Genomic DNA, 22722 nt, shown 5'->3' with positions numbered 1-22722 from the left:
CTGCTATCCTTATTCTGGTTCTTTCTCGTAATTCATCTAAAGCTTCCAAGTTTTCTAATAGTAATTCTTTGTTTTTCTCAAAAGTCAATAGACTTATCCTTGCGGTTGGTAAATCCATTTCAGTAGGTAATACTGCCTCAACTCCAAAGACAAGTGAAAATGGAGTTTGTCCAGTAGCATTTTTAGAGGTTGTACGATCAGCCCATAAGACAAATGGTAATTCTTCAACCCATTTTCCTTTGGCATGTCCCAGTCTTTTCCTTCGATTCCGCTTGACCATTGGCTTGGGGATGAACAAGGGTAGAAGTAATCATTTTTATTCCCCATCTTTCACAAAAATTTATAGTTTTTTTTCCAATAAACTGTGAACCATTATAACAAATTATTTCTGCTGGAACCCGAAATCAGGTCAATATATTTCTCTTGATGAAGGATATAACATGAGATTCCTGGATTTTGGAGTATGCTTCAGCCTCAATCCATTTTGAAAAATAATTTGTCATTGCTAGAAAGTATTTTTTTTTCCTGCAGAAGATTCTATCATGGGTCCCACGATATCCATCCCCCATTTCATGAATGGCCATGGTGACAAAACTGGATACATGGGTTCAGCTGGTTGATGATGAATGTTGTTGTGCCTTTGACAAGTTAGCATAATTTTCAACGTCCTGTTTCATGGTTGGCCAATAATAACCAGTTCTCAAGATCTTTGAATGTAAAGATCTTTCAGCTGTGTGATTCCCACATTCTCCTTCATGAATATCTTTAAGAACCTCCTTGATCTCAGGATTCTCTAAACATCTAAGATATGGTCCTGCAAGAGACTTTCTATCCCAGATACCATTTATCATAGAATAATGAACAATTTTCATGCGAAAGGCCTTTGGATTTTCATCTTTGGGGGTTGTCCCATTGTTTATCTATGAGTTTTGATTATTCTCAGAATTTTCAGCTTCTATAGCTAAAGTTTTACGAGGCTCTTTATCTATAGCAGGATATAGAACATGGACTATATGAATACTAGTTTCAGATGACATCTTAAATGTTGAGCCTAAGTTTGCTAAAGCGTCCGCTTCAACATTTTCTTCTCTAGGTACTTGTTCTATGTCGAATAAATCAAAATTTTCAGCTAGTTTTTTAACGGGTTTATGGCATACAAATGTAACCACCTATGACCAAATGGTTATGTAATGTAGTGACCTATTCATGTGGCTATGTAATGTATGCACTTATGTTTTCTTGGCTATACTATGTAAAATATGTACGGACTTTACATAGTATAGCAAAAAAAATACATAGGTTCTTACATTGATTGACCCAAATAAAAAGAACCTTACATAGTATATAGCCAAGAAAACATAGGTGCATACATTACATAGCCACCTGAATAGGTCACTACATTACATAACCATTTGGTCATAGGTGGTTACATTCGTATGCCATTATCTTTGCTTTTTTTTAACTATATCTAAGTATTGCATCAATTTTTCACCTTTTGCAGCGTATGATCCATTAAAATGATTTGCAAAAAGTAATGAATCTACGTATACTTTGAGGTTTCTAATGTTCATATCTTTAGCTAATTGCATGCCAGAAATTAAAGCTTCATATTCCGCTTCGTTATTAGTAGCTATAAAGTGACAATTTACTGCCTGGGGTATGATATCCCCCTATGGCGATTTTAGTACGATGCCTAATCCTATTCCTTTGACATTAGCGGCACCATCAGTATATAAGATCCATTTTTCAGTAGCTTCTTCTAACATTTTAACTTCTAGATCTACTTCTGGTTGTAGGTCAGTACTAAAATCAGCCACAAAATCAGCTAAAGCCCGAGATTTATAGCATTTCTAGGTTCATATACTAAGTTAAAAGCACTTAATTTCACAGACCATTTAGCCATTCTTCCTGATAATTCAGGTTTCCTAAGTACGCATTTTATAGGGTAATTAGTCCTAACATGTATCGCATGCGTTTCAAAATAATGTCAAAGTTTAGTAGATGTCGTAACTAATGCAAGTATAAGTTTTTCGAGATGAGAATACCTGGTTTCAGCATCAATTAAACTCTTACTTACATAGTAGACGGGATTCTGTTGACCTTCAGATTCCTTTACAAGGACTGCGCTTACTGCATTTGATGATACTGCCATGTAAAGATATAAAGGCTCACCATCTTCAGGCTTCATCCACTACTAGAAAAAGGCCTATTCTTGACGCGCAATGCGCGTCATAAAGGGGTCAGATGACTCGCAAATGCCCATCAAGGATGGACCAGTCATAAATTTTCTTGACTCGCATTTGGGCGTCATCCTTTTATGACACACATTTATGACCCTCTGTTTATGACCCTCTTTTCTAGACATTCATTTTTGCGCATCATACCCTTATTTTTTTTTTTAAAAAAATTAATTTTTTTTCATTTCCTAATTTTCTATTAAATGACAATTAAAAACCTGATAATACAAAATTGAAAACACAAATATCAAAATAACGCATTTCATATATATCAAAACAACACGTTTAATTCAGATATAAACTCATTTACAAATATCAAAATAACGCATTACACATTTAAATAACGTTATTTAGATGTGAAACAAACTGCACAAGACAAGTAACATCTTAACAGTCGATGAGACTACACAATCTGCACATTTGGGCTAATGTTAGAGACTACACAATCTGCACATTTGGGCTAATGTTAGAGACTACACAATCTGCACATTTGTCGCGGGCTGGAAGGTAAAGGTAGAAATTTGGGCTAATGTTAGAGACTACAAAATCTGCACAGTTGCTGATAAGAAAACATTTGAATACATGTTGTCTTTGTAACACCCAGCTAAAGTGGAATATACGGGATGTACAGATAAGCACAAGCACGCACAGTACAAGTTCAAACACAGCTTATAACATTAAGGGATAAGAAGTATCATAAGTTATTACAACATTTGGGATAAACCCTGAATTAGATAATATTCAAAAGACAGAACAATTATCTTAAGTACTCTTTTAACTCAGAACAGGAACAAGCAAAAGGAAGTCTTCACAGCCACTAATCTTGAACGCACGAACAATCCCATAGAAGTAAGCTGGAAGTAGGAGGACTCTTATGCTAAGAGAACTAAGAACCTAGCCTGAAAAGCATGTAAGTTCAAAAGGGTCAACTACAAAAGTAGTTGGTGAGATTCACATAAAGTACTCATTAGTTATACATAATATTAGTATGTATATTAAGAACAAGTCATAAGGTCCGTACGTCCGTCAAAAGCACTTTGTAATATTAAGAATAGTTTTGGAATATGTAATGTACTTAATATGCATGTATATAATTACTGCTAACCCGATCGGTCAATGATGAACGATAATGAATCAGTAAGCTCACAACAACCAAGTAAGCTACAAGCATGATCTAGATCAAATAAGTACAGATAATATGCATCCTCTAGAACTGTAGAGAATGAGGGTGGACCTACCCTAACAGCGCTGTCCATAATTACCTACGGTTCATTCCCTGAACAGTGGGATATGAATTGATAGCAGTAAAAATAGATATCATACATAGAACAATAAGTACATACAGAGAACAAATAAGTGTTACAAATGTATTCAAGACCTTGCCCATTCAAGATCTAGAATACAGTTACAGAGAATAACTATGATGATAGGAATGTATTTAGATCCTGCCCATTCAAGATCTAAATACACTCAAGAGAGAGTATAAAAGAAGGTATGGATGTATTCGGGATCCTGCCCATTCAAGATCCCAACACACCACAGAAGATAATAATAATAAGGATGCATTTCAGAAGCATTTTATAAATAGTCAGTATGTTCATAAAATAGTACCTAGGACAGTTTTAGAACATTTGTACATATATTTATATATATACACTTAAGTACGAAATACTTTTCGTACGATCATATAATAGTACGTAGAACAACTCAAGAACATATATATATATATATATTTATATATATATAATTTAAGTACAAAAATAGTTTTCATGCTTTTTAGTCCCCGATAAAGAACTTTGAACAAAATGTACGAAAAGGGGATAAGTGAACTCACAGTGATCTGGTACCGTACGGTTATTGAGCACAGAGAACAAGCACGGAGATAGATATATTATATCTATAGAAACCCAAGCGCGTCTTGACAGAAGCCTAAGTACACGTTGTTGTACACATGATATGTACATATATTAGACTTAGTGATTAATTCATCACAAAAATGTTCTTGATGATCCGATGATTTAGTCCTTGCTGAACTTAGAACGTTTTGACACAAAATGGACTTTAAATGTACTCAAGTATTCGAACTAAACTCAACTTGTGCATCTTTGAACACACACAACCTGATTATATCATTAATTAACTGTACATCATTTATTAGTGAACTTGATTAGGATTTTGTAAAATGAACATTGTCTTGGACCATTTTAAGGATTAGTTCTGAGGTCTATGAGTAGTCTTGATTGTTCTTAATCAAAGAATATTGCAAGCAAGGGTCTGTCCTTGAGTTACGTACAAGGCTAGGTTGATTATCTGATCAAATAAAAGGATAGGTGGGTCTCGGTTATTTAGATCGTCTTGACTCATAAGCAGATTAGGTCGTCTTGAAGATACTCAGGTAATCGTCTTGATATCCAATTCAAACAGGTCACTTCCATACTCGAGTAAGAATAGATTGTTTCCCAGGATAAGCAAGGAGATCATTTTATATTTCCAAACAGATAGTTTCGTAATTCTGGCTGAAGAGCCGTTTTATAATCTTCTATTTAGGTCGTTTTGGTACTCATCAAAAAAAGATCGTTCTAGTCCTGCCATGTTTAGATCGTTCTGTCCTTAGATTGTTTAGTACTAAGCAAGTTTAAATAAGATCGTTTCATTATTCAGAAATTGGATCGTTTCATGGGTTTATGAATTCCGATCGTTTTACACAAGGAATCGGTCAAGATCGTTTCAAAGTCCGTAGCAAGAGGTCGTCCTAAACTTCAAAAAGAGATCGTTCCAATTTTTAAATGGAAAGGATCGTTTTATAACTTATAAGCAGGAGGAGATCGTTTTGGGTTTAGGTTCATTTAGATTGTTTCACTGCTTCATCATTTAGATCGTCTTAGCCTTAGGTTAGTTTAGATCATTTCATTAGACAAACTTTTTAGATCGTTCTACTAGTTCTTGGCCATCAGATCGTTTTACGCTTCACTCTGTTTAGATCGTTTTAGACTTCTTCTTCAAAAGAGGTCGTTTTAGTTTCATTAAAGAGGTCGTTCTTCATGATCTGATCATTTAGATCGTTTCTTGATAAAGTAGAAGAGATCGTTTCTTTACACTCCAAACACTACCACCCATAACAACAACGAGTAGCAGCAGTAGCAGCTCAAGAACATAAACACGAGCCCATGCACCCAAGAAATCAAGTCTATAGAGGTCTAAGTCGATCTTGGAACGAGTTAGGATGTAATAGTAGTACATATTAACATATTAACACTATTTTCTTACCACATTTTCAGATTTCAGGATCAAATTAACGTACGAACACTTTAAACTTCAAGAACAAGTTATGTTCATTTATGAAAAATGGGTTTTGCAATTTAATCACGTTATGACCTAAATTTGTTCACCAAAATGATGTTAAACACATTTAGACACAAACCCATTGCTTGTAAACATGATTTCTTAACAAAAATCGGACCAAATCATCAAGAACAAGAACATAAAAAGTACACTTTTGTTTTGATCAAATTCTCAAAAGATGTTATTACCTGTGATTTGTTGTTGGAAACGTGTTTTGATCGTCACAAGGAACCCGAAAGTACAAATGATTTCACTTAACCAACCCAAAATCAAGATGGTGATTTTAGTGTGTGAAAATGGTGGTAGAGAGGTTTCCTGACTATGTGTTTTTAGAGAGAGAGTGAGAAATGAAGGTGATGAATGAATAGTGAATTTTCTCACACTACCACATTCTATTTATACATTTTCCAAATGAATGCACTAGGTATTTCCAAGGGACTATTTGTGAACATTTTGCACTAGATTACTCATGGACACGAACATTTATGAACCGAACCTTCATATTTTATCGAACTAATTCATAATCCGTCACATAAATCAAGATTTAAGATCTAATTGACCTTCAAATAAGAGCATATTTTGCGTCTAAAGTACGTCAAGAACTAAAGTAGATTGGACTGTCTAGCCGTTCAGATGTCGAAAGTACGACTTAAGAAACTAAATTAGAATATTTATAAGACGGTTGTTACAGTCTTAGCTGAATAATTTAAAGATGTACACTTAAGATTAGAAACCAAATATAAAAATTAAACTTAGATGAAGTAAATATATATAGAAGCTAGTACCACATTTCTTCGAGTCTTCTGTTACGAATTACAATCCTGCAAAATTGGCTATAATTAGTTTTTCATTAACTTCAATTATATAATGCCTAAATGGTTATTTTCATTAATCACACAGAAGCAAAACATAGTTGTTACCTTGGGGAGCGAGAGCGAGATATGGAACGAGACCGGAGAGATGTTACAGAACGGGGTGGGGAGCGAGATAGTCTGAACGATAGTCTGCTGGTTTCTGCAAGTTTCTCAAGTCTATGTCGCTTTTGTTCTCGTTTCTTAGCCATTTCAGCAGCATTATCTTTCTTGACTGTGAAGACAAGATATTAACAGCAAATTTTAGCCTAGAACTAACAAGAGCAGCATCTCCACGTCCACAAATTTGCAACACCATTTTGAACACATGGTGTTAATTAAACTCTTGTGATAATGAAGTCGACAAAAAAAAAAACAATGAAGTTTACTCTGCTTATTTAGTTGTTTGTTCATAATCCGCTTAAGTTGCTCCTGGGGTGTTTCTTTTTTCTCTCCCTGTTGTTTAGCAAGAATTCTGCTACCAGAAGGCTTACTTAACTTGGCTAATCCTGATGAAGATCTGCCAAGACAACAAAGAACATAAGAATATTAGGTACTGTATGGTGCTTTTACAGCGAACAGAATAGATCATAAACAGCAAACAGAAGTCCCCCGTGGGTGGTTTTGACAATTTGGCATTTCTTTCACTATCAACAGATACACCAGATGCAAGGCTTCAAGAATGTGACCAAATAACGGCCTGCAGCAAAAAACAGGCATTTAAGAGAAGCTATATCATTACCAAACCCAATGAGGAACTATGAGTTTCTGCAAGTTTCTACATTACATTGCGCAGGCTTCTTGAACATCCCTAAATCCATTCGGGTCAACCAAGAAAAGTAAAAACAGGTAAGAAAAATGCAATACAAAACCAACTGTAGCTGTTCTAACAGATTCAAATTACCATTTCATCCATTTGGACTCAAAACACAGTAGACTTTATCTACTAATTCAAAACACCATTTCTAAAACATAAGTTTTGATGACACCTATGTAGCTCAAATAAGGTATACCTTTCAATCATCATTTCCTTGAAGCCTTTAAAATCATCACTCGTTAATTCACCCACCTGAAAATAGCAAGATCCTGCAATGGCAACCCCATTAACATCATAGCCGCACCAAAATTTGGCCGTGTTTTCTCCAATCGAAATCTAATCAACAAAAGTTAAGTGCAAAAATGGTGATCCATTTCGATCAAATACATATATTCAAACATACATCATATCACCTTCAAACAGGTAATCAAAATTTTGAACAATTGATAACAGATAACTAAGATCATATATAAATTACAAATAACTAAAAAACAGATCAAATCTAATAATAGATTAGTTAGCTATTAGGAAGTTAATAGCAGATAACCATATATATGGACAAGGTAATCGCGATTTGCATTGATTTAAGCAATGAAAAACCCATATACACACACACAACATATATACAGCGTATATATATATTGCGTATATATATACATATATTACAGTTAAATAAAAAAGAACAAGATTGGTAGCCAAGATTTGATATTCAGATTAAGCAAAACAAGTTGAAGAAGCATACTTGCATTAAACATATAGCAAGATGAAGAAGCAGAATTATCCGAAACCCAAAAAAATCTTTGGATCTAGCCTGAGATAAATCCGTTAACACGGGAACCGCCATTAACGGCCATCGGAAAGTGTGTGTGTGTGTGTGTGTGTGTTGGAGATGGATGGTGATGGTGATGAGAGCGGCAGAGATGGATGGCGATCGGGTTTGATAGGGTTTGATGGAGCGGCAGAGATCGAGTTTGATAGGGTTTGGTGTGTGTGTGTGTGTGTTTTGATAGATGTGTGTGTGTTTTTTTGAATTTTGGGTGTCTTGACACATAGGAGCTGGAAATTATTTTGCGTTTGATTTTTGTATAATAATTAAGAAAACATTGTAGCCCCGTGTTACCTTACCTTTTTTTTATGATACTAAAAAATGCATGTCATAAACACTTCAGATTTTACAAATTATGACAGTATTTTTATGACTTCTCACTTTACGCGTCATCTATTAACGTGAGTCATAAAAAGCGGGTCAAAAATAGTCTTGTTTCTAGTAGTGATCAATAGTGGAGGAGTTGATAAATATTTTTTTAATTTTTGGAAAGCTCCTTCTTGCTTTTCTCCCCATTCGAATTTCTTATTCTTCTTTAAGATATCATAAAACTCCTTGCATCTATCTGAAGATTTTGAGATAAATCTGTTGAGTGTTGCTAGCCTATCAGTTAATCTTTGAATATCTTTGGCATTTGACGGAGATTTCAAATTTAATATAGCTTTGATTTGCTCCGGGCTAGCTTCAATTTCTCTTTTGGTTACCATATATCCTAGGAATTTTCCGGTTCCAACTCCAAAATTATATTTGGTAGGATTCAGCTTCATGTTGTATTTGTCCATGATATTGAAGGCTACTTCAAGATCTCGCAAATGATCTTCAGCTTTCTTAGATTTCACCACCATGTCATCTATATAGACTTCCATGGTATCCCCCAGTTGGTCTTTGAACATCATGTTGACTAGCCTTTGATATGTAGCACCTTGCATTTTTAAGACCAAAAGGCATGGCAATATAACAATAAATACATGTTGGTGTCATGAAGGCTGTGGCTTCTTGATCTTCAGGTTTCATTTGAATCTGCTGAAATCCTGAAAAGGCATCCATGAATGTCAGCATCTCGTGTCCCGAAGTCGCATCAACCATTGCATCAATATGTGGAAGTGGAAATGGATCTTTTGGACAAGCTTTGTTAAGATCTGTGAAATCTATACAAACTCTCCATTTTCCATTTTTCTTTTGCACAACCACCACGTTTGCCAACCATTCAGGAAATTTAACTTCTCTAATCATCTTCGCCTTTAGTAATCTGTAACACCCCGAGCTAGGCTCCAAATACTACCGAAAAGATATAGCGTATACATGGGATTATCGTAGAACATGAACTATATGAAAATAAAGGGATTTGGTGAATCCATCATCAACAAACAAGTACATAAAGCATAATGCAAATAGGGGCAAATGAATCATTGATCCATGTAAGACTAAGCCCAAACTCTAGCGCAAGCATCCATCAACCATCACGTCTTAGATTCACAAGGTTACCTGAAAAGTGTACTAAACAAGGTCAACACTAGGTTGGTGAGTTCGTTGGGGCGAATGACGAGGATCTAATGCCAAAGCCATTCACAATATGAACTAAGCTAACCAACAAGGAACACACCTACAGTAAGCCCTTAAAAGGCACGAGTACTCAATATAGGTTGGCTCGTAGCGCAACCTGGACCCACATGTATCCATTGCACAATCATACCATAGCTAGAACACACATAATGCACAAGAACACAGAATGTCGACATCAACAAATATCCATCAAGTTCTAAAATGTCAAACATGTCCATCAATGTCCCTCAATTGTTCTCATGTCATCTAATTGTCATCAAGTACGTATAGCACCCGTTTGTTGCACATGCACACATTGTCCCCCTATTGTCATCGTTATTGTCATCAAGTACATAAGTACCCGTTTAATGTCATCAAGTACATAAGTACCCGTTTAATGTCGTCAAGTACGTAAGTACCCGTTTATTTGTACATGCACACATTGTCCCTCTATTGTCATCGATATTGTCATCAAGTACATAAGTACCCGTTTAATGTCATCAAGTACATAAGTACCCGTTTAATGTCATCAAGTACGTAAGTACCCGTTTATTGTCATCAAATACGTAAGTACCCGTTTAATGTCATCATGTCCATCATGTCCATCAACTCAACCATGCACAATGCACATACATTTCATACGACTTTACATTTAAGGAATCTTAGATGTTTGTATACAGGGTCACCCGCAGCCTTCCCACCACATCTCTAACTCATTAAATGTATCATCATCTTCCATGTATGTACAACTAGCCTAATCATAAATAAATCAATCATACTCAAACAATACATAATCAATCAATGTCCATCAATTACCCTCACATATGTACTCACATAATGAACTACGCAAGGTATTTAGAATACGCATAGTAAACAAGAACAAGTAATAATGATATCAAGAAGTATCTAACAAGTTCTATAATGTCCAACATGTCTATCAATGTCCCTCAATTGCACTCAACTACACGTAATGTACCTGATTGTACTCAATTGTGCATAATGTACTTCATTGTACTCAATTGCACCATGACCATCAATGTCCACCCAGGAACAAACACTATGTGTATATACTTCGTACGATACTACTTTTGAAAGGCCTTTGATGCTTATATATAGGGTCACCCGCAGCCTTCCCACCACATCTCCAACCTTTCGAAAGTATTACCGTCTTCCATATATGCACGACTAACCTAATAATCAACCAAACATGCACATACAATAATCATATAACAACCACGTATTTACACGTTAACAATTCCATCAATCAAACAATGTCATCACTCAAGACACTCAACATATGCATAATCAAGTCATGTCATCATCAAGGAAATCAAACGTATGCTCAATTGAACTATGTCATCAATCAAGGCAACACATAATTGCACAAACAAACAAGTAATCACACAAAGGTTGTACACTTTTCAGCCCGAATCTCAAACGAGTAGGGAGCTACGAACTCACCTTGATCGGCAATAGCAAGTTAATATCAAGCTACGAATGCCCAATGGTCGTCAAAAGTCCACAACCTAACAATATATGTCACAATACAAGACATGGTCAATACTAGTTATCCTATACCACAATTTCCCCTAAAGATGTTTTATAAGTCATTCGAGAACGTTTAAATGACAAATGAAGAGTTTTGGTTAGACACGGCTCAATGACTTAGCACCAAAATTCCACTTGAAAATCAAAGTGTTTAGAAATGTGTTTAACCAATTTTGTTAACCTTAGTATGTTAATATAAGACCAACAAACAAGTTTTGGATCATTAAAAGTCGACCGATAACCGAACGAAAAAGTTGGGGAAGGAACAGAAATACTGCGGCCGCTCGCACGGTCGGCCGTGTGAGCGTCTGCAGTACGGGAAGAACTAGGCACATAGCACGGCCACAAGCACGGTGCGTCTATCTGAGCGGCCATGCTCCGACTGGGCAGATTCTTGACTTCAAGATCAACTAAGGAAGCTCCAAGACACATTTTTATGCATAAATCACCATATTTTAACATCATTGAACATAACCCATATCATAATTTTGATTCATAACATTAAATCAAGGTTAGAAATTGTTTTGACCCATTTGAAACCCTAGGAAACCCTAAATGCCCTTTTGACCCAATTTATGACCCAAATTTGCTTGAAATCAACTAGAAACATGTTAATAAACATAAATGATGATTTTGGGATGAGTTTAGCTTACCAAAACCTTCAACAAGTGTTCAAACTCGAAATTGACCCGAATGAGAGGTATTCTTGCACTATGAAACCCAAATTTTTGATATGTTACAATATCCTTTAAGCTTTCTCTATTTTGCATATTTTACCCTCATTAAACCTTTTATTATTTCTTAATACCATAATTATTCCTAAAGCTCGCATAACTAATTAGTATTTTAGTGCAATATTCGTTTACACATTTTTCCATATCATTAACTACCTAATTATAACTAATACAAGTAATCGTTAGATATACAATAGTGATAATTAATGAACAAATTAACGACACTAAAAGAAGATTTAGGATGTTACACACTGCTGGTCTCACAACGGAAACGTAATCTACCTTGAAGAGATACAATTCGCCTATGGTTTCACATAGGAGCGAAAAGCACTGGCAAGTGTTCTAATCAAAGTGGGTGACAATGACTTACCTTTAACCGGGTAATGCATTTAATGTGACTCAAAAGTTTATGTATGATGACTCATGCATAATCTTCATATCATAATGTTTTAATAAAATCATTTTTATAGTCTTAACAACACAAGAGATCTCGGTAGCTCCATTTGAACGCACAAAGAAGCGCAAGGGCAAAGGTTTGCGATGAACCCAATTAAAAACCCGCCCTTTTTAGAAGGCTAACGCACTTCGGCTTATACCTCTCCTACACTGTATTCTCGAGTTTTTATTAAAAGAAAAGAAAGTAGAAAATTGGATAGGGGAAGAAAGGATAGAATATTACATAAAAAAGAGGCATTCTCGAGTTGAAAAAAAAGAAAAAAAGTTGATAGTTGAATGTATTCTTGAGTTAGAAGGAAAGGAAAAGAAATGATAAAAAGATACAATTTTACATTTATAGCCTTGTAATAATTAAAACCTTTATATAAGTTTGAGGGGTATAATAATAATTTCACCACTTTTCCTTCCAAATCTTGCCAAAAGTGGCAAGAAGGTTTTGGGATCAAAACATCCTATTTTTCCCTTTCTTTCCCTTCCTTTTATTTTAAAACAAAAACTCAAGAATGCAAAAACTAAAAGTTTCTTACCCATTCTTTTCTAATCTCTTCAAAATTAAACTCAAGAATGCACTCTTAGAGTTTGTTCAAATGGGTGAGCCGTTGGATCTCAAGGTTGTAAGACTCCAATTTTATTAATGAAATCTCTATTTCGATAGTTCTTAGTCAAGTTTATATTTTTCCAAGAAAACAATTTTTGCATCACCTTTATACAACTTATAAACAAGCAAAAATTAATAAACTTATTAATTACCAGACTACTTAATCATGTAAGAAGTTAAGGTGAGCCACCTAAACATGGTCACTATGGTTCATGCATATGTTTAAACCTGGCTCCCCTTTCCAAAGAAGAGGACCACATACATCTAGTTACCTTGATTTCGTAAGCCTTTAAACAACTTAATTACCAAGTAATAACACATAAACTTGCTGACTGGAAATTTCCAGCAACTCACGACCTGTTTTTGGTCCGATTCAGCTTTCGACCAGAACTACAAAGTTGTAGCTATTGGAACAAACATGATTCGATTTGAGTGATAAAACATCCTGGAATCTGTAAGAGCATTAAAGCATTTTCCACATTCAGTTCAAAAACAGATACTTTGTATCGAGATACATCTCAGCACTAGTTGAATTGTTACTGTTCAAAAATTACGGTAGCTGTGTTATCACAGTAAAGCGTCAATGGTCTAGTAATAAAGTTGACGATTTTTCGAGTCCACTGACTATGTTCTTTAACAACATATCATGACATGAAATTATGAACGTTCAGCCATCGAAGCTGACGATAGACCCTTTCATGACATTCTTCAGCCATTCCCTGGCATCTCCTTCGAGTGCATATCTGAACATCCTGCATGCGGTTGGCACATTCCAGGCCTTCATCTCCGCTTCTCCTTCGAATGCCTCCAAGAAGTCGTCTGGGTCGCTCTTTCCTTTATATGTTCCAAGATGGGAAGGGTATTTTAGATCTTTTGGGAGGGAATAATTTTGTATCCAGGCTACACACGGTGAATTTTCTGCACTTCCTCCAACTATTTGCAGCTCCAGGGGATTCTGATATACGGGAGCCCCCAGTTCTGCGGACCGTAGGAACCGGGGGGTGGCATGGCGTATTGCTATCCCCTTATGCCTTGCGGGACCCCTTGTGTCGGCATGGCGAACGGTGACGCGTAATATTGATGGGGCTGCGACTGCCCTGCCTGTTGGCTGCCATAAATCCCTCCCAGGAGATGGGTGCCATAGGGCCCTACGGAGTTTAGTTGTGCCTCGGGCCCGTTCATACTTCCGTGGGCTTGACCCTGGGGCGTTTGATAGTTTTGCTCCACTGGTTCTTGGGGGATGCTACCTGAGGGTCCTGAAGATCCAGGAAAGGTTTGGCCTGAGGCTCTGTAGATGCAGATTCGTTGTGACAATCGCAACATAGATTTGATTATCGTTTATGTTTTAAGAATTATGTTTGTAATCATTTAAATAAGAACTTGTGTTGGTATTTAATGATTACGTGTGAACTTCAATATTATATCTGTTTGTGTTTTGTATTGTGTTTGTGTGTTATGTATTGTTTTGCAGGTACAAGAATATAGAACCAAGGTTTATAAGTGTCGTAGAATACTTAAACGATGGTTGGATGTTATGTACGAGCCAAACGAAATCAAACAAAAGAACCAAAGGCACGTCCCTCGTGCTGACGTCATCAGCACATGGGATTACCCTCGTGCTGACGTCAGCATGAGGTGGATTGGTTTATTGTTAATTCGAGCCTAATACATCGATTAAGGCCTAAGCCCACACGAACCAATACTCTTCTAGTATAAATACAAACCTAATCTACGAAATTAGGTAGATGTTTTGAGGGAATTGTTCACGAATTTATGAATTAAGGCAAATTGTAGCTCGTGTGATCTCCAACACGAACTACAAGCTCGTGCACATCCTTAGGTTGATTAATTGCTTATTAATCAACAAAAGGCAATAGCAATCTAGTTATCTCAAGAGGATTCCGCACTCTTGACATAACGAATCACATCTTATTACGATCCACGCAACAATAGGGTACCTTACAAGTGGTATCAGAGCCCTAAGGTTGATTACCAGAAGGTGTAAGATCGTTTGATTGGCTATTGATTGCAAATTCGTTTCGAAATTCGTGATTTTCAGCTTTTTCGTGCTCTTCTTCGTGTAGCCTCATGCATACGTCAGCACGAGGTGAACTTCGTGTTCGTGCCTACCTCACCCAGTTGACTTCGTGTTCAATTCGTGCCACGTCAGCGCGAACTGCTCTTCGTGCTTTAGACCGTGACAATTGTACTTCGTGTAGAACCTCGTGTCACGTGTCCTTCGTGTGACCAGTCTCGTGCCATGTATACAAGAACCATATTACATAGTAACATTTTCGATTCTCGAAATGACTACTATTCCAGCTGTCGCAAACTCAGCAAATGCCCTACTCATCAGCCAGATGATCATGCACGATCATGAGGTTGGTTGGGGTAATACACCTCCAAAGCTTTTCCGTATGGAAAATTATTGGATGTGGAAGAGACGATTTGGAGACTACATTCGTCTCATTGATATGGACATGTGGCTTGTGATAACTCAAGGTTTTGATTGGCCTTCTTATGAGAAGAATGGAGTGATCGGTAGGTATACTTATGCTGATATGCCGATTGAAGAACGAAAAAGATACGCAATTGAGGGAAAGGCCTTGTCCACTCTTACTATGGCCTTACCTCAAGATAGTGTACACTTGTTCAAAAAATACACTACTTCAAAGGACTTATGGGACGCTCTTGAAAGATATTGTGAGGGCGATGCAACCTTGAAGAAAAATCGTATCAAACTTCTGAAGCGCCAATATGAAGCTTTCAATGGACTGAAAGGGGAATCTCTTGATGAGATTATTACTCGATTCAGTCATTTGACTACTGAGTTGTCATATTTTGAGGTTGTTTATCCTCAAACTAAGCTAGTTGATAAGTTTTTGGACTCACTACCTAAGACATCGACTGATTATGTTCATCAACTTCAAGATGATCAAGAATATAGCTCATGGGACTTTGAGAAGGTGGTTTCCAAGCTTAAGAACAGAGATATGAAGAGAAGGATTAAAGATACACACTCGGATTTCACTCAAGATCCATCATTGTATCATGCTAAATCTGTTCATTTAGCAAGTTCTAGCTCAGGGAACAATGCATTTCTAAGTGGTGCTGAAGCTACACCAATAGTAGATGCTGAAGGTCTTGCTGGATATGTTGCTTATGACAATGCAAATACGAATGTCAAGCAAAGAAAGCAAGAGCTAAGTCAGCCACAATTGAACTTAAGGAATGTTTAGGCATGACTTCAGCTGAGTTTGATGTTAAAGCAAAGAAAGTAAGAGCTAAAAAATCCTGTTTTTATTGTTATGAAGTAGGTCATGTTTATAGTTGTTGTCCTAATAGGAAAAGAAGATGTCTAGAAAAGGGTATGTCCTCTAGAGCATCTAGTGACTCAGACATTGTTACTCATGACAATAGATCTAAAAAACCAAAACGATAGGGACCTTCACAGAATACTACTTCTAGCAGTGGAAGTCCGAGTCATTCTCGTACACCTCAAAGGAGTAATTCACCTAGGAAGATGGCTCAACAAAATCGATCACCTCTTTCTAGAATTAATAGTTCGTCTAAATTCTATGATCGATTAGGGAGTCAACCTAGATTTGTTATTTACTCGCCAAGGAATTCTCCTCCTAAGACTCGTTTCACTTCACCTAAGAAACAGTCTTTGACACCATCTTCTTCCAAGGCTCCATTACAGAGCGATGGATATTGGACCGAATTAATCATTAGAGATGAATTCGGAAAACCTAAACCTCAAAAGGTTTGGGTTCCCTTCAGAAACTAACCATCCTATTGTCTGATGTGCAGGGAGAACCAAGGAAGCCTATCAGTCTTTGGTATGTTGACAGTGGATGCTCTCGGCACATGACAGGGGACAAGAATATGTTGTCCAATTATGAAGATGTAAATGGTTCTTATGTTAGTTTCGCAGGTCCCAAGGGCGGCAACATCTCGGGCCAAGGTGATGTTGTCAATGAGAAGATTACGCTAAAAAAAGTCAATTATGTGGAACAGTTAGCACATAATCTATTGAGTGATTCTCAGATTTGTGACAAGGGTAACAATGTCCATTTTACTGAGAAAGAAGCACTTATTCTAAAACCAGGATATGCTATTCCTGAAGACTGGATCCTGCTAAAAGCTCCTAGGAAGAGAGACATCTATGGCCTTGTGTTAGGTGTTGATGATCTAAAGGAGTTTGTTTGCTTGTTATCGAAAGCAAACGAATCTGAATCTTTACTTTGGCATAGAAGAATGGGACATATCAATTTTCGAAAGATGAATGACATTGTCAAACATGGTTTGTGTACCTTGTCTGAAAGGTAAATAGAAAAAGTCTGCACATAAACCGAAACAAGAAAATTCTATTGCCAATCCTTTCGAGTTACTTCACATGGATTTATTTAGTCTAGTGAATGTAAGAAGTATCTGTGGGATGTATTACTGTTTGGTGGTTACTGATGACTACTTGAAATTCTCATGGGTATTCTTTCTTAAATCGAAAGATGAAACTCCACAGATTTTGATAAATTTCTTTGTCGAAACTGAAAATATTTATGGAGTTCGCGTTAAGAGAATCAGGAGTGATAACGGAACTGAATTTAAGAATAATGTGATGTCTTTTATTTGTCAAAAGGAATCCAACCTCAATACAGTTTGCCGTATGAACAACAACAAAATGGAGTTGCTGAAAGAAAGAATAGGACTCTGATCTAGACAGCCAGAACTATGTTTGCAGATTCAGGGCTTCCTACTATGATTTTTGGGGGGGGGGGGCAGTGAATACAGCTTGTCATGTTATAAATAGGGTTAATGTAGTCAAGCGTCATAACAAGACATTCTATGAGCTTCTACATAAGAAGAAACCGAATTTACAGAATGTTGAACCATTTGGTGTACCGTGTACTTTCTTGAAATATCTATCTCAGTCAAAGTTTGATCCAAAGGTTGAAGAGGAATTTTTCATGGGTTATAAACCGGGAACATCAATTCGACGGGTTTATAACAAGCAGACAGGCAAAGTTCACTTGGGTACAAATGTCAAGATTGTCAGTCATAAGCCCGCTATTCATTATGGAACTGGCAAAAATTTTGATTATGATAGTGTGTTTAGTTCACTACATGGTCCTGCTTCTTATTCATATCTTGAGACAGTTGATGATGTGATTATTTTAAGAGATCACATGGATAATACTCCTACATCTCCGCCTACTCGAAATGTCAATACTACTCCAACCAAAGTTCAGTCTACTACTATTGTTGATGAAAGTGGTAAGGACAAGAATAAGCCAACAGATTCAGATGATAGTGAACCCGAGAACACTACACCACTTACTTCGTCAAAGGTTTCACTGCCTGATGATGATCCTATTTCTGAAGAATCAGAAGATGATTTTAGCTCTCCAGAGTTTCAGTTTAAAACGAATTTAAGAGAAAGTCGGAATGTTGATTCAGTTCCTCAATATCGAGCTAATAAGGGTTATCCAGTGGAAAATATTCTTGGTAATGCTACAGAACCTGTTCGAACTAGAAATCAGTTGAATAAGGAACTGACTAGTTTGTTTTGTGAAGTGAAAGACACTGAATTGATAATTGAGTGTTTATATTCTGGTTTCATTTTACAAGTAGAACCTAAGAATGTTAAGGCATTACTTCAAGATCCATGTTGGGTTGAAGCTATGCAAGAAGAATTGGCTCAATTTGAAAAACTTGGAGTATGGGAGTTAGTAGATGTGCCTAGAAGTAAAAAACCGATTGGAACTCGTTGGGTATATAAATGCAAATGAGATGACAAAGGGGTTGTTACCAGAAATAAGGCACGTTTGGTTGTTCAGGGGTTTGCACAACGAGAAGGATATGACTATAATGAAACTTTTACGCCAGTTGCTAGGATTGAAGCTATAAGGTTATTTTTAGCCTATGCAAGTTTCAAAGGTATAAAGGTGTATCAGTTAGACATTAAGAGTGCCTTCTTATAAGGTGAAGTTAAAGAAGAAGTATATGCTCACCAACAACCGGGGTTTGAAGATCCGAACTATCTAAGAAGAGCATATCGACTGGATAAGGCTCTTTATGGATTGCATCAAGCACCCAGAGTGTGGTATGAAAAGTTGTCGACACATTTGTTGACAAATGGTTTTACAAGAGGATCGATAGACAACACATTGTTTATCAAGTGGAAGAAGCGAGATTATCTAATTGTACAAGTTTACGTGGATGATATCATTTTTGGTTCATCTAATATAAAGATGTGCAAAGAGTTTGAAATGAGCATGAAAAATGAATTTGAAATGAGTGCTATGGGGGAACTTCAATTTTTCCTTGGACTGCAAGTTGATCAAGGGAAAGATGGATTCTTTATTCACCAGTCGAAGTATGTCGATGACATCTTGGAGAGGTTTCAAATGTTAGAATCAAAGACATATGGTACTCCTATTAAGCAGAATCATGGCTTAGGAGTTCTTAATCCTAAAGATGAACTTGTGGATGCAACTTATTATCGTGCTATCATTGGCTCATTAATGTATCTGACTGCTTCACGTCCAGATATTATGTTCGCGGTTTATCTTTGCGCTAGATTTCAAGCTAGTCCGAAAGAGTAACATTTGACTGCAGCAAAACGTATTCTACGTTATCTTAAGGGAAACCAAGGGCTTGGTCTATCGTATCCTATGGGAGGAACATTTGATTTTGTTGCATATACTGATTCGAACTTTGGTGGTTGTAACAATGACAGAAAGTCTACGACTGATGGTTGTCAGTTTTTAGGAGGAAGATTAGTATCGTGGCAGTGCAAGAAGCAGACATGTGTTGCTCAGTCTTTATGTGAAGCAGAGTATATGGCTGCTGGTAGCTGCTGTTCCCAGGTATTGTGGATTCAGCAACAACTTCGTGACTACGATATGGATTTTCTTGATACTCCTATTAGTATAGACAATAAGTCAACTATAGACATTACAAATAACCCTGTCATGCATAAGGTCACCAAGCATATTGATATTAAACATCATTTCTTGCGTGATTGTGCCCAAAAGAAGTTAATTCATTTGGAAAAAGTTATAACTGATGATAATTTAGCCGATTTGTATACCAAAGCATTTGATAAGACTCGATTTGAAAAGTTAATTCTTCTCAATGGGATGAAGAATACTGATTCATATTAAATCTCCCAAAGAACTAATTTTGTAAGTTTGTGTCTGTAAATAGCTAGAGTCATAAAAATACAAAAAGAGTTCTTAGTGTCATAAAAAACCATAAAAATATGAAAAATGAGAAAATGACAAAAATATGGGAGAGATTTAAGTTGATGTTGTAAGACGATTAGACGTGACAATACTTAGCTTTTAAATCTGCTTAATCGTAATATAACTGCTTAGTTCAGTGATTACATTTTGGGATATATTGGTAGACACAAAGTAGCAAGGTTTCCTTAATCTGAACTTAGTTTATACAATGTTCTTGTGGGAAACATATTCAGATATATGGCTGAGAATGCTTTCTTTTCAGTAATGAATTGATCTAGTCCTTAAATTTTGTGAAAGATCTAGCATTACTATAGGATTTGTTCAATGTATATGCAAAAACCTCTACAACTCATGAGCATGAAAGTTAAATGTGATATTGTTTATGCAAATGAAATGAATGTTAATTAAGGGGCTAATGTGGTCTTTGAGAGAATTCATGCGAATAGCACAAGGCTTTTGTTTAATGGATATCTTTGAAGTTCAAAGACTTTAAAGAAATCTAGTTGCAACTGTCAAGGGGGAGTCTGTAGATGCAGATTCGTTGTGACAATCGCAACATAGATTTGATTATCGTTTATGTTTTAAGAATTATGTTTGTAATCATTTAAATAAGAACTTGTGTTGGTATTTAATGATTACGTGTGAACTCAATATTGTATCTGTTTGTGTTTTGTATTGTGTTTGTGTGTTATGTATTGTTTTGCAGGTGCAAGAACATAGAACCAAGGTTTATAAGTGTCGTAGAATACTTAAATGATGGTTGGATGTTATGTACGAGCCAAACGAAATCAAACAAAGGACCAAAGGCACGTCCCTCGTGCTGACGTCAACACGAGGTGGATTGGTTTATTGTTAATTCGGGCCTAATACATCGATTAAGGCCTAAGCCCACACGAACCAATACTCTTCTAGTATAAATACAAACCTAATCTACGAAATTAGGTAGATCTTTTGAGGGAATTGTTCACGAATTTACGAATTAAGGCAAATTGTAGCTCGTGTGATCTCCAACACGAACTACAAGCTCGTGCACATCCTTAGGTTGATTAATTGCTTATTAATCAACAAAAGGCAATAGCAATCTAGTTATCTCAAGAGGATTCCGCACACTTGACATAACGAATCACATCTTATTACGATCCACGCAACAATAGGGTACCTTCAAGCTCAATGGGAGGTTTGGCCCGAAACTCCTTGGAAGGTCTGACCCGAAGCTCCTGGGAAGATATATCCCGAAGGTCCTGAGAGGGCATGTCCCATGGGCCCTGGGAGGATATGACCTAAGGATCCTGGAAAGGTATGCCCCGAAGGCCCTTCGTAACCTCCCGATGGGAAATTGTATCTAGGGGTGACGCTGTTCGTCACGTTGGATCTTACTTGGGCGGGCCCGGGCCACGACGGATTGGGCTGCGGGACTCCAGATGAGGCTCCAAGCCTCGTTGGCTCTAGCGAGACATTAGTTTGAGCGTTGGCCCCGGAGGCCATGTTCTCCTGTCTTGTAGCCCCTGCTTCCTCCGGCTGCGTACGATGCGGGGGGTTTGGTGTCGAATCTCCTCGCTTCCTAACCCGAATCCGTAATCCGTCCTGACCCGGGATCTCGGTTTCATCGTATTCAGGGGGTTTGGAGGGGTGTCAACATCGTATTCATCTTCGGTTTCGCCATCGAAATTTAGTGTCCAAGTAACACCATCGAGTGCTCTAGTGCTCCGAAGGTACCTGATGGTATGATTAATATGACTATAATTTCGAATAATATAGTCTGGATCAAATAGTTGCAGGGCTCCAGATGAGGATCCTCGCACGAATCCGCCTTGCCCGCCTGGTGTCTGTCCCGGGCGCTCAGTGTCTTCCGCTGCTCAACGATCAGTCTGCTGATCACTATTAGTCGGTGTTTTGGTTGTTTGCTGAGAGCTTTGCCTGAATCCTGGCGGGACGTCTATCATTCTCCTTGATTCGATATAGAAAACAGGGTTCAGGGTGGTGGCGGGATCTGAGTATGGGGTCCCACGGATGGCGCCAAATGTTTGTGCACCGAATCGAGGTTGATACGACTGGAGATTATATGTGGTTAGAATGGCTTGTTGGCGATTCCCGAATGGTAGAGTTAATCTTTTTACGCCAATGAAGCTTTTCGCACGATCAGTGTGTGATCGGTGATGCGTTGTTGAGTGCCTTTAATAGGTCTTATAGGCCTCCTTTTATAGAGAGAGTGTTCTTGGAGAACAAGTAGGCCGTTTTAGGGTTTCCTAAGTCTTAGGCCCGGGATATAATTTCCTTAATTATCGGCCGCAAGTGATAAGATCAAATCCCGAAACTATAGGGGAATAATTCTTATCCTTTTTATCTTACTGCGGAAGCCCTCGTTACAGACAGCCGTCCTGTCGTAACGTGTTACTGTTCCTTCGTGTGGCAGGATCTGTGTACCGCTGAAAGGGTACATCATCAGTATATGTATATTTTTGAGGTGTTTAAGTTTTGTACTATACTGATCGAAATTTTCAACAGAAGTAATTAAGTAAAT

The 22722-nt window shown here is 37.2% G+C and overlaps 1 protein-coding gene across 9 annotated transcripts; it reads right to left on the bottom strand.

The window, feature by feature from the left end:
- Positions 1–2892: 2892 nt before the first annotated feature.
- On the bottom strand, positions 2893–8293 carry LOC122585294 (CLK4-associating serine/arginine rich protein-like). 9 transcript variants are annotated; one of them, XR_006321687.1, is made up of 6 exons: positions 7990–8293; positions 7444–7583; positions 7218–7241; positions 6820–7130; positions 6500–6665; positions 6217–6400 (listed from the first exon to the last, which is right to left on the bottom strand). XR_006321687.1 is itself a non-coding variant. In XM_043757418.1 (5 exons), exons 1-5 carry the CDS (start codon positions 8089–8091, stop codon positions 3124–3126), a joined length of 552 nt encoding a protein of 183 aa, XP_043613353.1. In that variant the 5' UTR covers positions 8092–8293; the 3' UTR covers positions 2893–3123. The 9 variants fall into 9 exon arrangements, 4 of the variants coding, with proteins under 4 accessions (XP_043613353.1, XP_043613352.1, XP_043613355.1 ...); XR_006321688.1 differs by having other exon boundaries at positions 6820–6950; positions 7173–7241; positions 7444–7516; XR_006321686.1 differs by having other exon boundaries at positions 7444–7516.
- Positions 8294–22722: the final 14429 nt, after the last annotated feature.

This window comes from Erigeron canadensis, chromosome 1, assembly GCF_010389155.1.
Source record: "Erigeron canadensis isolate Cc75 chromosome 1, C_canadensis_v1, whole genome shotgun sequence".
NCBI classification, from domain to species: Eukaryota; Viridiplantae; Streptophyta; class Magnoliopsida; order Asterales; family Asteraceae; genus Erigeron; species Erigeron canadensis.
This window is presented reverse-complemented; position numbering and strand designations above follow the sequence as displayed.